At 44.7% G+C, this 16,581-nt stretch overlaps 1 protein-coding gene across 9 annotated transcripts in view; it reads right to left on the bottom strand.

Moving 5' to 3' along the window:
- Positions 1–16,581, bottom strand: part of Fndc3b (fibronectin type III domain containing 3B) — a 305,735-nt gene that overhangs the window by 135,076 nt on the left and 154,078 nt on the right. For all 9 annotated transcript variants that reach the window (XM_076573956.1, XM_076573957.1, XM_076573959.1 and 6 more), the window contains one exon: positions 11,806–11,882. In XM_076573956.1, the coding sequence (XP_076430071.1) occupies positions 11,806–11,882 (77 nt within the window). The remainder of the gene's footprint in view (positions 1–11,805; positions 11,883–16,581) is intronic.

Raw genomic sequence — 16,581 nt, 5'->3', positions numbered from 1 at the left:
CAAAGGCCAAGTGGCTGGTGTAGATGCACCACGTTAATTGTGTTCTACTCACACAGTGTTTCAATATATATGACCAAAGAACCATGAATAAAATAAAAACAAGAGCAGTCCAGGGACAACGGCTAAGGGGGTCTGATGGGGGTGGTGTGCAGGGTGGGGTGGGGTGGGGGCTAAGAGAGAAACTTCCAGCCCGATCCCAGCTGTCACGTGTACGTTCCCTGTGCACTGGAGAATTAGACTTGAGCTTGCTCTGTCAGACAAGGCAGACGGCAGAGAGTGCTGTTAAAAGGCAGCTAGTGTCGTGAGCACGCTGGGGCTTTCACGATGGTCAATACATCACTGCGTCAGGTGGAGGACTGCACAGAAATGATGTAGGCTGCTAAGTCCATACGCAAAGTCACGACTCGGAGTGAGGGCTCATGTGTTAAGAGACACAAAGGCTTCAAGGCACAGCCGAAAGCACTAACTGCCTACAGCTGCTGTGGTCAATGTCCTCGGCCTGAAGGGGGCCAGGACACCTTTAGTTGCTGAACAGGGCATGGCATATACCATTACCAAAACCTCGCCCCAATCACCATTACCCATGTCCATCACCTCTCTAATCCAACAATCCTGAGGCCCAGTGCTACCGCACAGAGCTATAGAAACAGGAGGTCCTGAAGGGAGTCAGTATAGCTCACTCAAACATAGAACTTTCAGGAGTAAAAATCTATTTTAATTCCAGAAGTTAGAATGGTCTTGTAAAACACATGTAGTTTAAGTGTCTTCTCTTTTGAAAGAAAAATGCTTAACTGGAATGCTCCCTGGGAATTTCAATAAACTCCTTTGTTCTCAAAATGCTTTCTGTCTACTCCCACCAACCTGCAAAGGTACGAGAATAAAGGGGAGCTGAAAGGGCAGGAGGCAGAAGGAGAACAGGCCTGCTTCCTGCTCGGGCAGGGTCCGGGAGCAGACGAAGCACACAAACGGATACAGCACAGGTTGCCCGCAACCAGACGGGGGTAGAGGGCACACTCGGGCAAGACGGGGGTAGAGGGCACACTTGGGCAAGACGGGGGTAGAGGGCACACTGGGCAAGACGGGGGTAGAGGGCACACTCGGAGTGCGCAGGCACGGAAGCCTGGGACAGAGCGGGAAAGGAAAGGAAATTAATTGACTACAACAATCAAAGACAGTGGTAATGACTTCTATAATTTATAGTTTATGGTGTGCTTGGAACAGAACCTAACTCAAAGTAAGAATAACATGATCATGGTCCTAAATTCTACATGAAAAATCTTCAAGTGAGATTAAGTAATTTAATGTAAGATGAGTAGTTGATAAGCCCATATCCAAAGCTGACAAGATACAACATTCCATTTCCATGAAGAAAAAAAAAATAAGTCAGACCAAATTCATCCAATAGGTGTGGCACTGGGTACGTGTAGATAAAATGATACCTTAAATTTCCAGTCACTCCTAAAACAGACTTAACACTGATTTAAAGAACAAAGGTCCCATGGTTTAACTATATCTGGTATTAAAGCAGCCCTCTCCAGCTACCCAGGCATGGTCATGTCCTCAGGACATCGGCAGACTGTTCTGGAGGTACCAGAACATGGAATCAAGCCCTCTGCAGCCAACTCAGTAGGCAAATAGCATCCTCACAACAGTGTCCGCCTCCTTCAGGTAGTCACTCACGGCCAAGCTGTTCAGGGAAGAGCATGGGCAGGCCTTCAGGACTGGGGCTGGTATTCGACAAAGGTTACCGAGTCAGCAGAGGAAAGCCGGCCTCTGGAAGACTCGAGTCCACACTTTGTCTCCTGCACTATCCCACTAGGATTTAGGAACCAGGCATCAGGAAACGGAGCAACAGCTGTTGTTTCAAATGTAATGTGTGTGGTGTAACAAATAATTCAAAAACAATTTCTGGGTGTGATGCTATTTCAGTATCAACACTACCATGAACATGAACTGGTTCTGGAGCTAAGTACAGAACAGCATTCTAACCAAGAGAACAGTAAATGCCAAACGTCTGTGTCCTGTTAGGGTGGCATTCAAGACTTAATTATGCTCTCAAGTAATCATCATTATGAAGTACAAAATAAATAGAAGAATCACCTCATTTCAGATTAGAAGGGACTCAAGATGCCCTCAAATTCTTTCTTCTCTCTGTGAGATAGAAATGACCCCACCACACAACATGTGTTGGCAAATGCCTGTGACATGCCAGAGAACTGGGTATCAACCCACTGATGAGCAGCAGTGAAAATACCCCCCACTACGGAGCTCCAGTGTTAAAATACAGCAAGGACAAACGAGCAACTAAGAGATACGTCTAAATAAACAACTGGCCGGCACAGGTTTTTCTCTGTGTGTTCTCCAGCTGACCCTGTATTCTATAATCCCATGATGCCGGGATCACAGAAACAAACAACAGAAATACGAGAGAAAATACTGGGCAGGGAGATGGAGAGAAGGCACAGAGAGGAGAAAACCGCACACCACTCTGTGGCAAGGAGTCTTAATTGTTCCTCATACAAAATAAAGCATAAATGAAGAATGAAATAGCCACCAATCCACTAATAATGGAAAGGGGATCTATCCAGGAGCTCTTCCTCTTCCAGGCACACTCAGTGCTGTAGAACAGCCCCTGCTCCTACAGAACAGAGTCTTCAGCAGACCCAGGTTCCTTATGCCAGCAGCCAAGAGGGTCAGGGCAGAGGGCAGCTCTACCCTTTCTGCTCATGACTTTTCACACTGCTACTGGTGGAGCAGGCTGTGGTCATAAAAGGAAGCAGCCTGGGCTAACGCTTACATAGAAGCTCATTACTCAGTGACTTCACCTGATCGGCCCACGGCTTCTCCACAGGACCTCCAATTGCTGGCCAAGTGTGGAAATAACCAACTAAAAATTAATAAAAATTTTATTACATTTCCTTGTGTGTGTGTGTGTGTGTGTGTGTGCATGCACACGCGCATACATGTAAGCCGATGTGCCACAATGTATACGTGAACACTAGAGGACAGCTTGCAGGAGTTGACTGTCTCCTTCTCTCCTGAGGGTTCCAGGGACCTCACACAGGTTGTCAGGCTTGGTGGCAAGCACATTTCCCATTGAGCCATCTTTGCTGGCCCATAAGTCAAATTTAGATGCATTTTTCTTTCTTTTTCTTTTCTCTTACCAGGCTACAGGATTATCTAATTCAGTGTATAATGACCATTAACTAACATTCCCAAAGGATGGACAGAGGTAAGGAGAATACCTCTGTTGTCAAAATAAAAAAGACTCTCATCCTAACCAATTACTTTCTTTACATCTGTCATCTTGGAGAAAGAACGGCTTCCCAAATGACAGGATACCCACCTGGATGCTCAACCCTTTCCATATGCTTTTCAGATCTTCCTGTCAACATGAAGCTTTCCTACGACACCTGAACAAGCCATCGTAAATTATTACTGCAAACTGTGGAAAATAAGGCTGAGGGCATGTGCTTCAGACATTTTTACACATAGACTGTCCAGAAGGCTAATGACGGTGGGAAGGAACCAGGGCACCACAGCCAACAGCCAAGGGAAGGACCCTGCTTCAGTCTGCGTGATGTGTGCTCAGCAGGACAGGACCCGCCCGAGTCTGGAGTGACCAGAGTGGTCTTTTCATTCGGAAGCCTACACCAAAGGCCACAACTTCTACCACCTCAAGTAGGCCTCCATGCACACAGCAAAAGAAAGGCAAGGGTGGAGAGGGACGTGATCACGAATCTGGGCAGGGGCCTCCACTAATGGCCACATTATTCCAGATGCGCTACGAGTCCTGCCGGACATGCTGTGACCCTTGACACAGTTCCCAACCAGGAAGTTATTTTCGTTGATACTTCATAACTGTAATTTTGCTACTGTTATAAATCGCAATGTAAATGTCTGTTGTCTGATGGTCTTGGGAGACCCCCTTGGAAGGATCGTGACCCACAGGCTGAGAACCACACTCTGGGTGTTTTTAGATGAGGGTGGTGACAGTGTGACGGGAAAAAGGACTAAATTCCCTTGGCGATGATGATTCCTGACGGCCAGGCCTGTCAGGGTGCGCAATCACCATGGAAACAAAGCCCTGGCATGTCTGTGAGGCAGTTTCTCTATGCAGCTTATCAAGGCAGCCCTACCCTAAGTGTGGGTGGCACATTTCATAGGCTGGGATCCCAGACTAAATAGAGAGAAGAGAAAGAGCAGGCAGCAACATTCATCTCTTTCTTCTTCCTGACTGCGGGTGCCACGTGACTAGCTGCTTCACGCCCCTGCCTCTGCACCTCGCCTGTGATGTACAGCGCTGCTTCTGTCAATACTTCCTCAGAACAGAAAGGAAGATAGAGAACACACCATCTTACTATGTGCGCTTTCTAACAACTGAGCTTTCTCTCACGTTGAAAAGGCCAGGTGAATTTTTTCTCAAATCTTTCTCAACTCCATAATCTAATCAAAATTAAAGCATCATGCACACACCCCCACCGTGTGAAGTCCGTTTGTCAGAAGTCACCAGTCACATGACAAGAGCCTGGTGCTCAGGCCATGGTGGCTCTTGGGTCCCTGGGGCAGGCTTCCTCACCTAAAGAAATACAGGCTGGGGCACCGACAGCACTTCCACAGCGGCCTATCGCTGTGCCTGTCCGTCCGTCCGTCCGTCCATCCATCTCCTCTAAGGTCACCCTCCCATGACTGACATGAGCAGGTCAGGCATGTGTTTACTGAAAGTATCAGTCTGTCTCTTAAAGGCCCCTCAATAGCACACCATTTTCTGCTACACTCAAGAAGTCTCTCCGCCCTGAGGTGCTCGTGTGGTAACACATCTCCATCCGCTCTGCCTCCCTCCCCAGTTGTCTTACACCAACAGACCGTCCACACACAAGCGGCAGGTACCTGTGTGTTGCAGACACGTCGCAGGCGCACTGCACAGTGGCACACTGCCAGGCAGGAATGCCTCCATCAGGGCAGGCTCTGGCACTGACTTGCAGATGGAGGGCAAAGGAAAAGAACCCAGTACATTCAGACATGCCTGGGTTGCAGTCTGACCCTCCGGCTCCTCAGATGTAGCCAGATGGTGAATGTTACCAACATCACTAACCACTCAGCAGTGTGCAATGTCACCGAAACTCCAGGCCCCTCTGCCACACCAAAAGCACCAAGGGGGCAGGCAGGCCTCCCCCGGCTACTGTTCCTATCCGCCTTTTCAGAGTGCAGTAAGTTTATCACTGTCTTTTGTAACAGCTTTGCTGAATATGATTGCACAGCACAAAGTCCATCCTTTGGACGCGTCTGATTCAGCAGACTTTAGCATGGTCACAAGCCTGAACACCATCACCACTACATACTTTCTGGGCAGTTTCATTACCCAAACACACACCACAGCCACCCATCAGCAGTTGGTCACTCTGCATCACTCCCTCCCCAGGCCCTGGCAATCACTAGGTCTCTGTGGATTTGCTAACAGTGGATATTTGACATACACAGGATGGCACACTATGCAGCTTTGTGCCTAGCTTCTTTTCAATTCAGTTCTTTCCTGTTACAGATTCTGTTATGGTCATCTATCAGTTCACAGGCTGACAGACACGTGGGCTGTTCCCACCTAGAGGTCACTGTGACCAGCTGTTAGGAACATTTGTGTACATGTGTTTGCACAGTCAGGTGTTTTCCAGTTTCTCTGCCTAGACACCTAAGGATGCTGCTGCTGGGTCACGTGGTAATCCTGCTTCACCATTTGACACCAGCAGATACAGTGGAGGAGTGTTCCTTGCTGCCTTGGGTTAGGAGTTCTTGGTACTCTCTCTCTTCTGTTACTACAGCCACCTCCGAGTGTGTGACGGACACATGCCGGACCTTTCCCATCCTGCTGGCCTGTGCGCCACCACATGGAGAATGTCCTTAGCCTTTTTGTTTTGTTTGCTTGACAGGTTATTTTGCAGTGCTGGGTATGCACTCAGGGCCTTGGGTATGGAAGGCCAAAGCTCTGCCACTGAGCTACACCTCCAGTATCTGGTTCATTCAGACAGTGTCCTGCTGTGTGGCCCAGGCAAGGGACTTAGACTCTCGGTCCTCATGGCCTACTCTTGAATTATGTTGTCTTTTCACTCTGCAGTCACAGGAGATCTTTACATTTGATAGATACATGTCACTTCTTACAAAATAGATATGTATATATATATATATGTTTTCTTATTTTCAGCTGTCTTTGAACTTTTCTTTTGATATCTTCTGCAATACACAAAAATTCAATTTATAGTCTGGGTGGTAGTGGTGCACACCTTTAATCTCAGCACTTGGGAGGCAGAAGCAGGCAGACCTCTGTGAGTTCAAGGCCAGCCTGGTCTACAAAGCCAGTTCCAGGATAGCTAGGACGACACAGAGAAACCCCGTCTCAAAAAAAGAAATTCAATTTATAAACAGTTAATATTACCTTTCCTCTTTTTACTTTATGGTTCATATTGTCATATTTAGGAATCCATTGTAAATAATAAGGTGATGAACATATATTCCCAAAATTGTATAGTTTTAGTGTTTAGCTTTGTTTCCAACCCATTGTGAGCTGATGTTCGTGCAGGATGTGAGGTGAGGGTGCAATGGCACTAATGTTGTAGGTGTGAGTATCTAGTCATTCCGCAGCGATGCTGGAGACGATCGGCTTCTTTCTTAAACACACATTTAGAACGTTTCATTACCTGAAGATATACACCATTCTGATACCGCTATTTTTCAGATATTAGATACTCTATTATTCTCCTTGAACATCTCTCATGTAATTATACATCACTTAACAAAAGGATATGTTCTCTCCTCCACTGCTGGTGGGAGTGCAAACTTATATAGTCACTTTGGAAATCAGTGTGGTACTTTCTCAGAAAATTGTGAATCAATCTTCCTCAAGACCCAGCTATACCACTCTTGGGCATATACCCAAGGAATGCTCAATCATACCACAAAGACACATGCTCAGCTATGTTCATAGCAGCACTATTTGTAATAGCCAGAACCTGGAAACAACCTAGATGCCCCTCAACTGAAGAATGGGTAAAGAAAATATGGTACATATACACAATGGAGTACTACTCAGCAGAGAAAAACAACGACATCATGAAATTTGCAGGCAAATTGGATGAAACTAGAAAATATCACCCTGAATGAGGTAACCCAGACTCAGAAGGACAAACATGGTATGTACCCACTCATAAGTGGATACTAGAAGTAAAGCAAAGGATAACCAGACAACAATCCACAACTCCATAGAGGCTAGCTAACAAGGAAGACACTAAGAAAAATGCATGGATCACCCTGGGAAGGGCAAATAGATGAGATCTCCATGAGTAAACTGGGGATGAAGGGTGGGCAATGGAGAGTAGGGGGTAGGGGATGAGAGCATAAGGGAATGGGATGGTCAAGCTGGAACAGGGATGGAGTGGGAGAGCAATGACAGAGATACCATGATGGAGGGAGACATCATGGGGATAGAGAGAAACCCGGTGCTAGGGAGATTGCCAGGAATCCCCAAGATGACCCCAGCTTGAACTACTAGAAATAGTGGAGAGGGTGCCTGAACTGAACTGGCTCACCCCAGTGATCAGATCAGTGAATATTCTAACTGTCATCACAGAGCTTTTCTCCAATGACTGATGGAAGTAGATGCAGAGATCCACAGCCAATCACCAGGCAGAGCTCCAGGAGTCCAGTCAGAGAGAGAGAAGAGGGATTCTATGAGAAAGGGGCATCAGGATCATGATGGGGAAACCTGCAGAGATGACCAAACCAAACTAGTGGGAACTCATGAAAGTTGGACCAACAGCTGTGGAGCCTGCATGGGACTGGACTAGGCCCTCTGCATGGCCAGACAGTTGTGTAGCTTGATCTGCTTAGGGGTGGGGGGAGCTGGCGGTAGAATCAGAATCCATCCCTGGTGCATGAGCGAGCTTTTTGGAGCCCACTACCTGTGACAGGACACCTTGTGCAGCCTCGAGGCAGGGGGAAGGACTTGGTCGTGTCTCCCCACAGGAGGTATTGCTTTCTTGTAGGGGGAATGGGGGGGGGGTTGTAGGGGGAGGAAGGAAGAGGGGAATCTTTGGTGTGTAAAATGAATGAAAAACTTTTTCTTAAAAACAAATGGCTGTGTTCTGAGAAAGGCAATGCGAGGCAGTTCTACTGTATGAGTAACACAGAGGGTATATATGAAAACTAAGTCAGCACAAGATCCCTGGAGAACATACTCTTCCAGAGCCATCATCACCATCTGTGAAGTATGCCACTGGCCCAAGTGATATGCAGTATGCATCTTACCAACTGAGTACCTCCCCAGGCCCAAGCTTCATTTATACACTCACTAAGAGCCTACTGTATGGCAGCCAGGGCCCTGTGTCTTAAGCTACAATCCACATGAAGTAGTGATAGTTCTTGGGGACATATGTGTGTGTGTGTGTGTGTGTGTGTGTGTGTGTGTGTGTGTGTGTGTATCATAATATAAAATGTATTACACCCTTTGGTGTTCCAGAATGGCTGTTTCTTAAAGGACCACCTCTACCAGGAAGGCCACCGGGCCAGAAAGGGTGGCTGAACTACTACACAAACAAGAGCTCCTAAGTATTTACAATGACAAAATAATGAGCACAAATACACACAATTAAGAGATGAAAAGTTATCGTCTACAGACAGATTTTTACCATGCTGCAATGTGGCTGACAGAACACCATGAGGGTGAACAAGGCTGAGTGGCAATTGTCCCACCTACCTAGCTATACAACTCTAATTTTAAGTGGGTTCCAGAGCTGAGTAAGACACCCACGCATGCTTCAGGACTGGACACTGGGGAGAACACAGAACTGACGGGTTCTAGGCACTCCTGACAAACATCCAGCTACAGTGGGACTTCTCTTTGTTTTTATGATTCTTTCTATACTGGCTGATCTTATGTCAACTTGACACATAAACTAGAGTTATCTGAAAGGAGGGAAGCCCAGTTGAGAAAATGCTGCCACAGGATCAGGCCGTAGGGCATTTTCCTAATTAGTGATCACAGGGGAGGGCCCAGACCATTGTTTGGGGCCATCCCTGGGCTGCTGGTCCTGGGTCTTTAAGAAAGCAGGCTGAGCAAGCCATGAGGAGCAAGCCAGTAAGCAGCACCCCTCCAATGGCCTCTGCTTCAGTTCCTGCCTCCAGGATTCTGCTCTATTTGAGTCCCCGTTTTGACTTCCTTTTGGTAATGAACAGTAACACAGACATGTAAGTCAAATAAACCCATTTACTCTCCAGCTTGGTTTTGGTCATGGCGTCTCACGACAGCACCAGAAACCCTGACTCTTGCACTCTCTTCCCACAGCTTCACAACTATGTTTCTTGCTCCTTAGATCTCTTGCTGATGACAAGTTTCCCCAGATGTTTTTTCCTAGGTTCCACCCTCCTTGTTCCTGTAAGTGGGGAATTTGTCCAGCTATGGAAGATGAACATACATTCTATTGCCTTTTAAATTGAATTTTTTTCATACTAACAACAACCTGTTTTTCTCCGACATTTCCCCATGACATTCTGTTAAAGATACAACCTACTGCTGAAGGTTAAGAAACTCTTGGCACGCCCTGTGCTCCAAAGCCCACCTGACACAGCTCCCCAGTGAAGGGGAACTTATTGGCAAGATCTTGCGTTCCTGACTTCAACTCCAGGCCCTGAAAAACAGTCTACCACACACAGGTGGTCACAAGCCTCACAACCGTGTCCTCCTCTTCCCTTCCAATCCTCAATCACAATTATTCCATCCTTACTATATACTTCCAGAATCTTCTCACATTCTCTAGCAGAACTGTCAGCTGGGAAGGACTGTCAATGTACTTCAATCATCAGTTTACAGCCCTGCTTTTACCCTTTCGACTTTAATTGAAGTTCTTCAGAATCAGAAATATCCTAAGGTAGAAAATGTCTCTCTTCTCTCTCCTAGGATTCCCCACAAATACTCTGCATTTACTATAACAACAGCAACATCACTAGCAAGAGCAGGCAAACTATGAAGCACAGCTTCTCCCCCGTTAGAGTGTCCAATTTTAACTTGCATTCCTTAATGGCCTTTAGCATAAAGGGAGGCGTTATTTTGGCTGTCATAATGGTGAGAACCATACTGTGTTCAATGGGCTGAAACACTTTCTCAAAATAAATGTGCAGGGGACAGAATAGAACCCTGACATTCCTTCTTCCTTTCCATTGAGCGACTGGTGATGTGAATGTCATCCATCACGCCACCCCCGTCAAGAGTCTGGTCTGTACCCTTTCTTCCTCTTGTGAGTCTTATGTACAGAGACTTGTGTAAAACAAGCCATTTATTTATAACAGTTGAAAAACTGGCCAACAACCTGGCAACTTGAAAAACGTCCAGTCGGCTCACACGAAAGTAAGGGTGGAAAAAAATGAAATCAGAGTGCTTGTGGTATGCCTTGCACGGTGAAGAAATGGCTGGTTTTCACATCAAAGAAAGATAAATCTTCGTTGATTCTTGCCTGAGCTTCAACAATTTTCCTAAGTAGGTGCCAATAAAACCAAAAAACCCCAAAAATATTAATAATGGAAAATTACTGATTTTTAAATATTTTTAAGGTATAGGCAGGTACCAAGGAACATTTTTAAAAAGAGGAGGGGTATGTGGAATAGGCCCCAAAAAAGTACTAACAGTGATTATCATCTCTGAGTAAAACTGTATTTTCCTATTCTTCTCAAGTTTTCTCCCTATTTTTCCAATGTATGTATGATGTTCTTACAGTTAAGAATAACCAACAAGGAGGCAAAAATGAAGAAAAATGTTTAGTTAGTGAGAAATGGTGAGACAGAAGGATTGGCTGAGCCTTGAACAAAAACTCAAAATATACAGACAGCCCCTGGCTGTCAGGCACCCCACACTCCCCAGGCACTGTAAACCTCTAACTTCTAAACCTCTACCTCTTATCCAGGCACAGGAGTAAAATTTTATCCTTTAAAACTTTTGTCTTGAGCTGGATGTGGTAGTGTACACCTGTAACCCTGCATCAAGAGGTGCAGCCAAGAGGATCAGGAGAGGAAGATCGGGAGTTCAAAGCTATCCTGGGCTATATGGTGTGTTCAACCTGAGCTAACTGAGTCATAGGAGAGATGGGAGGAAAAGTTTAAAACAGGGGGTTTCACAGAGGCCTTCATACAGACATTAGGTGTGTGCTGAACTTACAGTTGGCGGCCTGCCACCCTTCTGTCTCTCTCTCACTGACTCTGGTACTTCAGGTGGCAAAACCTGGGAAGTACTGAGCAATGCCACACAGTGACAGCACTCCCTCCTGGTTACACTTGCTGTCGACTTGACACATGTAGAAGACGAGGTCTCAGCAGAAGAACTGCCTCCATTAGCTGGCCTATGGCGTGTCTGTGTCTGTGGGACCATTTCTGATTATTGACTGATGCAGGAGTGCCCAGCTCACTGTGGGAGGTACCAAACCCTAAGCTAGCAGTCGTAGGATGTATAAGAAAGATAGCTGAATTGTGAGGCTGGGAGCAAGCCAGTTAGTAGTATGCTTTTATGGTTCTGCTTTGGTCCCTTCCTTGAGTTCCTGTGCCTTGGCTTCCCTCCATGATGGACTGTAACTTGTAGGCTAAAATAAACCAGTTTCCTTCCCAAGTTGCTTTGGTAGGTGTTTTTACTACAGCAACAGAAAGCAACAAGGTCAATCCTAGCGTCAGTGTGACTAAATTAACTCACAAAGGGTATGTGTTAAGCCTTGACATGTATTTTGATGGAAAAATAGCAGTGTACTAGTGAGTGCAGATGCCAGTCAACTGTCATACCTGTGAGATATAACCTGGAGGCACATGGATGGGAGGAATGGACCCATTGGGTGACATCATGGGAACTTCAGCAGGTCCTGAAAGTTATAAAAGCAAAATATTAATACATGAAGAGACACACATCATTCAATGTAATCACTGAGATTTTTAACATGCCATAACTACTTAAAACCATGGGTGAAATAATTTCCTGGCTATACAAGTCAAGGAAACAAACAAAACCAGCAACAACAAGGAGGTTATAACCATCTCTATTAATATTTAACAACTCCCTAAAGGCCAGAAATTCCATAGACCAAAACTATTCTGTTAAAGCCAGGCTAACAGAATGGAACAAAAGACTTTTCCTCTTGGCTTTAAAAGATATATTAGAATAGTTCAAATCTCCTAACAAACTCCAACTCTACCTTTTAAAAAAGTATATTGTAATTAATATACATAAACACATTTTTGAAGTGAAAATTTTTAGGTTCAAAAGCTCCTGTAGGCTTTGGATTTAAGATTTCATGTGATTTTTTTTTTGTGTGATTTTTTATTTTCAATAATTTATTATAACCTTCCATTAATATAAAAGGTATAAAATCTTTAAAACACTCCAAACCTGCTGGACCTGGTAGTACAGTCCTATATCCAGCTAGCTGAGCAGCTAAGGCAGGAAAAATCACAAGCTCAAGGCCTGCCTGGGCAACTTCATTAAACCCTACTTGAAAACAAAAAGCTGGGGTATTTTTTTAAAGAGCTTGGGGTATGGCTGAGTGGTAGAACACTTGTTTAATATGTATTAAGATCCTAAGTTTAACACCCAATATCATAAACAACAAAATCAATCAACTATTTTGTCTGTCTCTCATTAAGTGAGAGAAAAAATAGATCATATTCTAAAATTAGGTAACATTAAGAGTTTCATGCTGAAGAAATTTCTACTTTTTCAAGAACACAATAAACTAACAGTTAATTCAATGAATGTTTTGTTGTTGTCTCCCCTCCCCTGAACTACTTGTTTGGAGACAGGGTCTCATGTTGTCCAGGCTGCTCTGGAACTCCCACCATGCCCAGTTTTATGCAACACTGAGATCCTAGGAGAGTTTTGTGCATGCTTTCTAAGCACTCTACCAATGAATGCTAATCACATGATTAAGGCCATCTAATGAATGACAAGGTTAACAGTTACCTAAAACGGAGTTTGGGTTAATGTTTCATCACAAACTAACTGCCACATACCAAAAACAACTTGGCACCCTTACAAGGATCCTACAATTCAGCCACTTCCCTCCAAGTGAAGGAGCCTTAGAACTGACTTCCCACAGCTAGCTCTCATATGGACTCAGCCATGCTCCCCTAATGGGACCCAGATCTACGGGTTTCACTGTGAGATGACACTTCCCGGCTCCAAAGGCTGTGTTGTTTATTGACTTTCTCCTGGTGGGTGTGGGGCTGCTGACAGTGAAAACAGCACAGCTGGACAAAATCCCAAATACTACACCACTTTACTTGGCAAAAGGAGCCGATGCTGTCACCCAATCACTGCATTTACAAGGAAGCATAATGCACTTTTCACATCACAGTGTTGCAACCATGACAGAAGAGGACACGGTGGGGTGGGAAGGCTTGAGCAGGTCAGGCATCACAGAAATTTCAAATGAGTGTTCACTGCAAGTTCATGGACTGAACTCTGAGCATCACTACACTCACAAACCCAGTGGTCTCATGTGTGTTTGTCACCAAAAGCAAAAAGAGGGTGGCGTGCATCACAGCTCAGTGGTGGAGCACAGGCTTAGCATCTTCAAAACCCTGAAACCTACCATGCCCCCGTTACCAAAACAAAGGATCACTGTATGACACCATTTTATTTTTAATTGGAATTAAACTTATAGGGCAACCACTAAAGGTGTTGGTTTCTAAGTCCATCCTCCTCACCAGCTTCAACATCTTTAGCACAGCCATCAAGACATGGGAATTTCCTTTGAACCCTCATTTGAACTGATTCATTTAAAAAGAACTGTACTTTCTTTGAAATCCAAAGATCAATGCACTTAGCTCCACAGAACCAGTTCTAGGAGCAGGAACTTCCCCTGGTCTCATACCTGTGTGCCCTTGAACAATGAACTCATTTGGCCTCTCTGAGTCTCACTTCTTAACAGCTATAAGTGAAAATAGAATGGCTACTTCATAAGGTCAGGCTTAAAGATTAAATTCATTAATACCTGCAAAAGTAGCATGAACATAATGAGTACATATCTCATTACTATTTCACAAGGCTTTTGATAATGTTTTAAAACCTTTTTTTAAATTTTATGTGTATATTTTGCCTACATCTATGTCTGTGTACTACATGTGTGCAGTATCCAAGAATCTCCTAGGACTCGAGTTACAGATGGTTGTGAGCCAACCAGCAGATGCTGAGACTTGAACCCAGGTCCTCTGGAAAAGCAACCAGTAGCTCTTAACCACTAAGTCATCTCTTCAGTCCAGGACCCTTCTGGACTGCTATTTATTGCATTGTCTTTTTTGTTATTAAATTATATGGAATACGTTCTTAAAATACCTTATGTCCTTATAATACATAAAGTCAAGAAGTGTATACACTGTACACTATTTACTTAATGGGCAACTCTTCCTGTTGGCAAAATATCAAATGTTTCACAGTTCTGCAAGCCAATGAAGTATGGCTTTTGGATGGGGGGAGTGTAGGGGTTCAAGACAGGCTTTCTTTGTATAGTCCCGCTGCCCTGGAACTCACTCTGTAGAGCAGGCTGGCCTTGAACTCACAGAGATTCTCTTGCCTCTGCCTCCTGAGTGCTGGGATTAAAGGTGTGTGCTGCCACCACCTGGTGAGGGATGGATTTTTAATTATCACAATGTATACCAAGTTAATAATGGTCTCTTAACCCCAAGTGTAACCCTGAAAACTGGTAAAGCCATTTGTGCCAATGCTAAGGAGTATAGGGCAAGCGATTTACACCCAGAAAAGTTTTCTTCCTGGCCTTCACATCAGGAGATGCTAAACAACTTCCACATACTTGGCCTTTCTTCCTCCTAACACCATCATCAAAGCCATTGCAAGGCCATTTCAGACACACTACAATGGCTTCTCAAATGCAACTGTGTTGTGGAACCTCAGGGTTACGCTAGCTCCTGAAGTGATCCCGGCCCCCGTAAGCTAAAGGAAGCAAGTCTCTTGCACAGTGGCAGTGTGAGCGGACTGTCCTCCTCAACACCAGCCTCCAGGGAGTTTGCCATCTCTGCCTGACCATCTGTGTTTGGGAATGCCCGCCGCATTCCACTCTCATCCCTCCCTAAGAAGCACAGGCTTGCTTTCTTCATCATCTAGGGATCAGGCTCTCTCCACTACTTTATTAGTGACTATTGACTATTGACTATCAGGTCATGGACCTAGTTTTCATGGATGAAAATGGGACTTGGTCTTCATGACTGTACTGAAGTGAGTCAGGCATGACAGATACCACAGGTACAAGGGACAGAAGAGACACTGAACTCCATCAAAATTCAAACCTTTATGCATTAGTCAGCGCCAAGAAAACAAAAACTGGAGAATGGGCAAAATGCAAATTCCATCTGATCAGAGACTTCTCTCTAGAATATAAAGAATTCTTACACATCAACAGAAAAGGAGAAAAAAAAAACACCACCTAACTCAAAGATGGGCAGAGGAACTGAGCAGACATTTCTCAGAAGAATTATAAGTCACAAGCAGCACCTGAAAATGGCTTAGCATCGTCAGTCAGGAGAGGGTTCAGCTCAAACCCTAGTAGGATGCCTCCTGACACCCCAGCAACAGCCATGGTAACACAGATGGGGTGGAGAGGATGTGCGTTGGTACAGAGAAACTAGAACTTCGTATATTGCTGAGGAGAACCAAAGTGAGAGCTGAACACTACTTCCTCTTAATGTTAAAAACACCACTATCTTAGGACCTGATGTCTACTAGGAGCTAACTTGGTTTACACGGTGAGTTCCAAGCCAGCCAGCCAGAGCTAGCTAACATGTTTATGGATTCCCCTGCTGATTATATACTCCAAAAAAACTAAAGCAGGTATTCAAGTAAATACATGCATGGGCATGCTCACAGGAGCACTGCTCAGAAGAGGCATAACCAAAATATCTGCTGGGGGATGAATAGGCCAGTAAAATGTGTGGTGTCCAAACAATGCAATAGCATCATCTATAAAAAGGAATCAGCACTGCCACTCATGAGTGGCTGAACCTTGGAAACATTAAAGTCACCACTGTCATACTATATGTGATTCTAATTACAAGAAACATGAGAGAGAAAAATCAATCCACAGAGGGACACTGGTTATAGTTCAGTGAGTGACTGCCTGCTGACCATGTACGAGGCTCTGGGTTCCATCTCCAGTATATAAGTAATAACAAAAATAATCAATCCACACAGGCAGAACTGACTGATGGGTGTCAAGAGTAGGGACAGGGTGAGGGAAACGGAGGAGGACCGGAGGGTTAAAGAACACCTGCCCAATAGGTAGAGTTCCTTCTGCAGAGATGAAAACGTTCTAAAACTAGAGGTGGTGGCTACATAACACAGTGACGAGGTACATGCCAAGAAACTAAAAATAACATACATGCATTCACCTCACTGAAAAGCAGTAATATTAATAATAAAACATTATTCATATAACCAATGACAGGTAAGACAACAGAACTGAACATAGAAGACAGCGCATATTGGGACAATGCCATTTCCAAACACTGCTATGAGAGATGGGTAAATACATCCCATTTACAGCAGCTAAGGGC

This window comes from Peromyscus maniculatus, chromosome 6 (assembly GCF_049852395.1).
Source record: "Peromyscus maniculatus bairdii isolate BWxNUB_F1_BW_parent chromosome 6, HU_Pman_BW_mat_3.1, whole genome shotgun sequence".
In the NCBI taxonomy this organism is placed as follows: Eukaryota; Metazoa; Chordata; class Mammalia; order Rodentia; family Cricetidae; genus Peromyscus; species Peromyscus maniculatus.
Note: the sequence above shows the minus strand (reverse complement) of the source record. Positions and strands in the feature narration are given on the sequence as shown.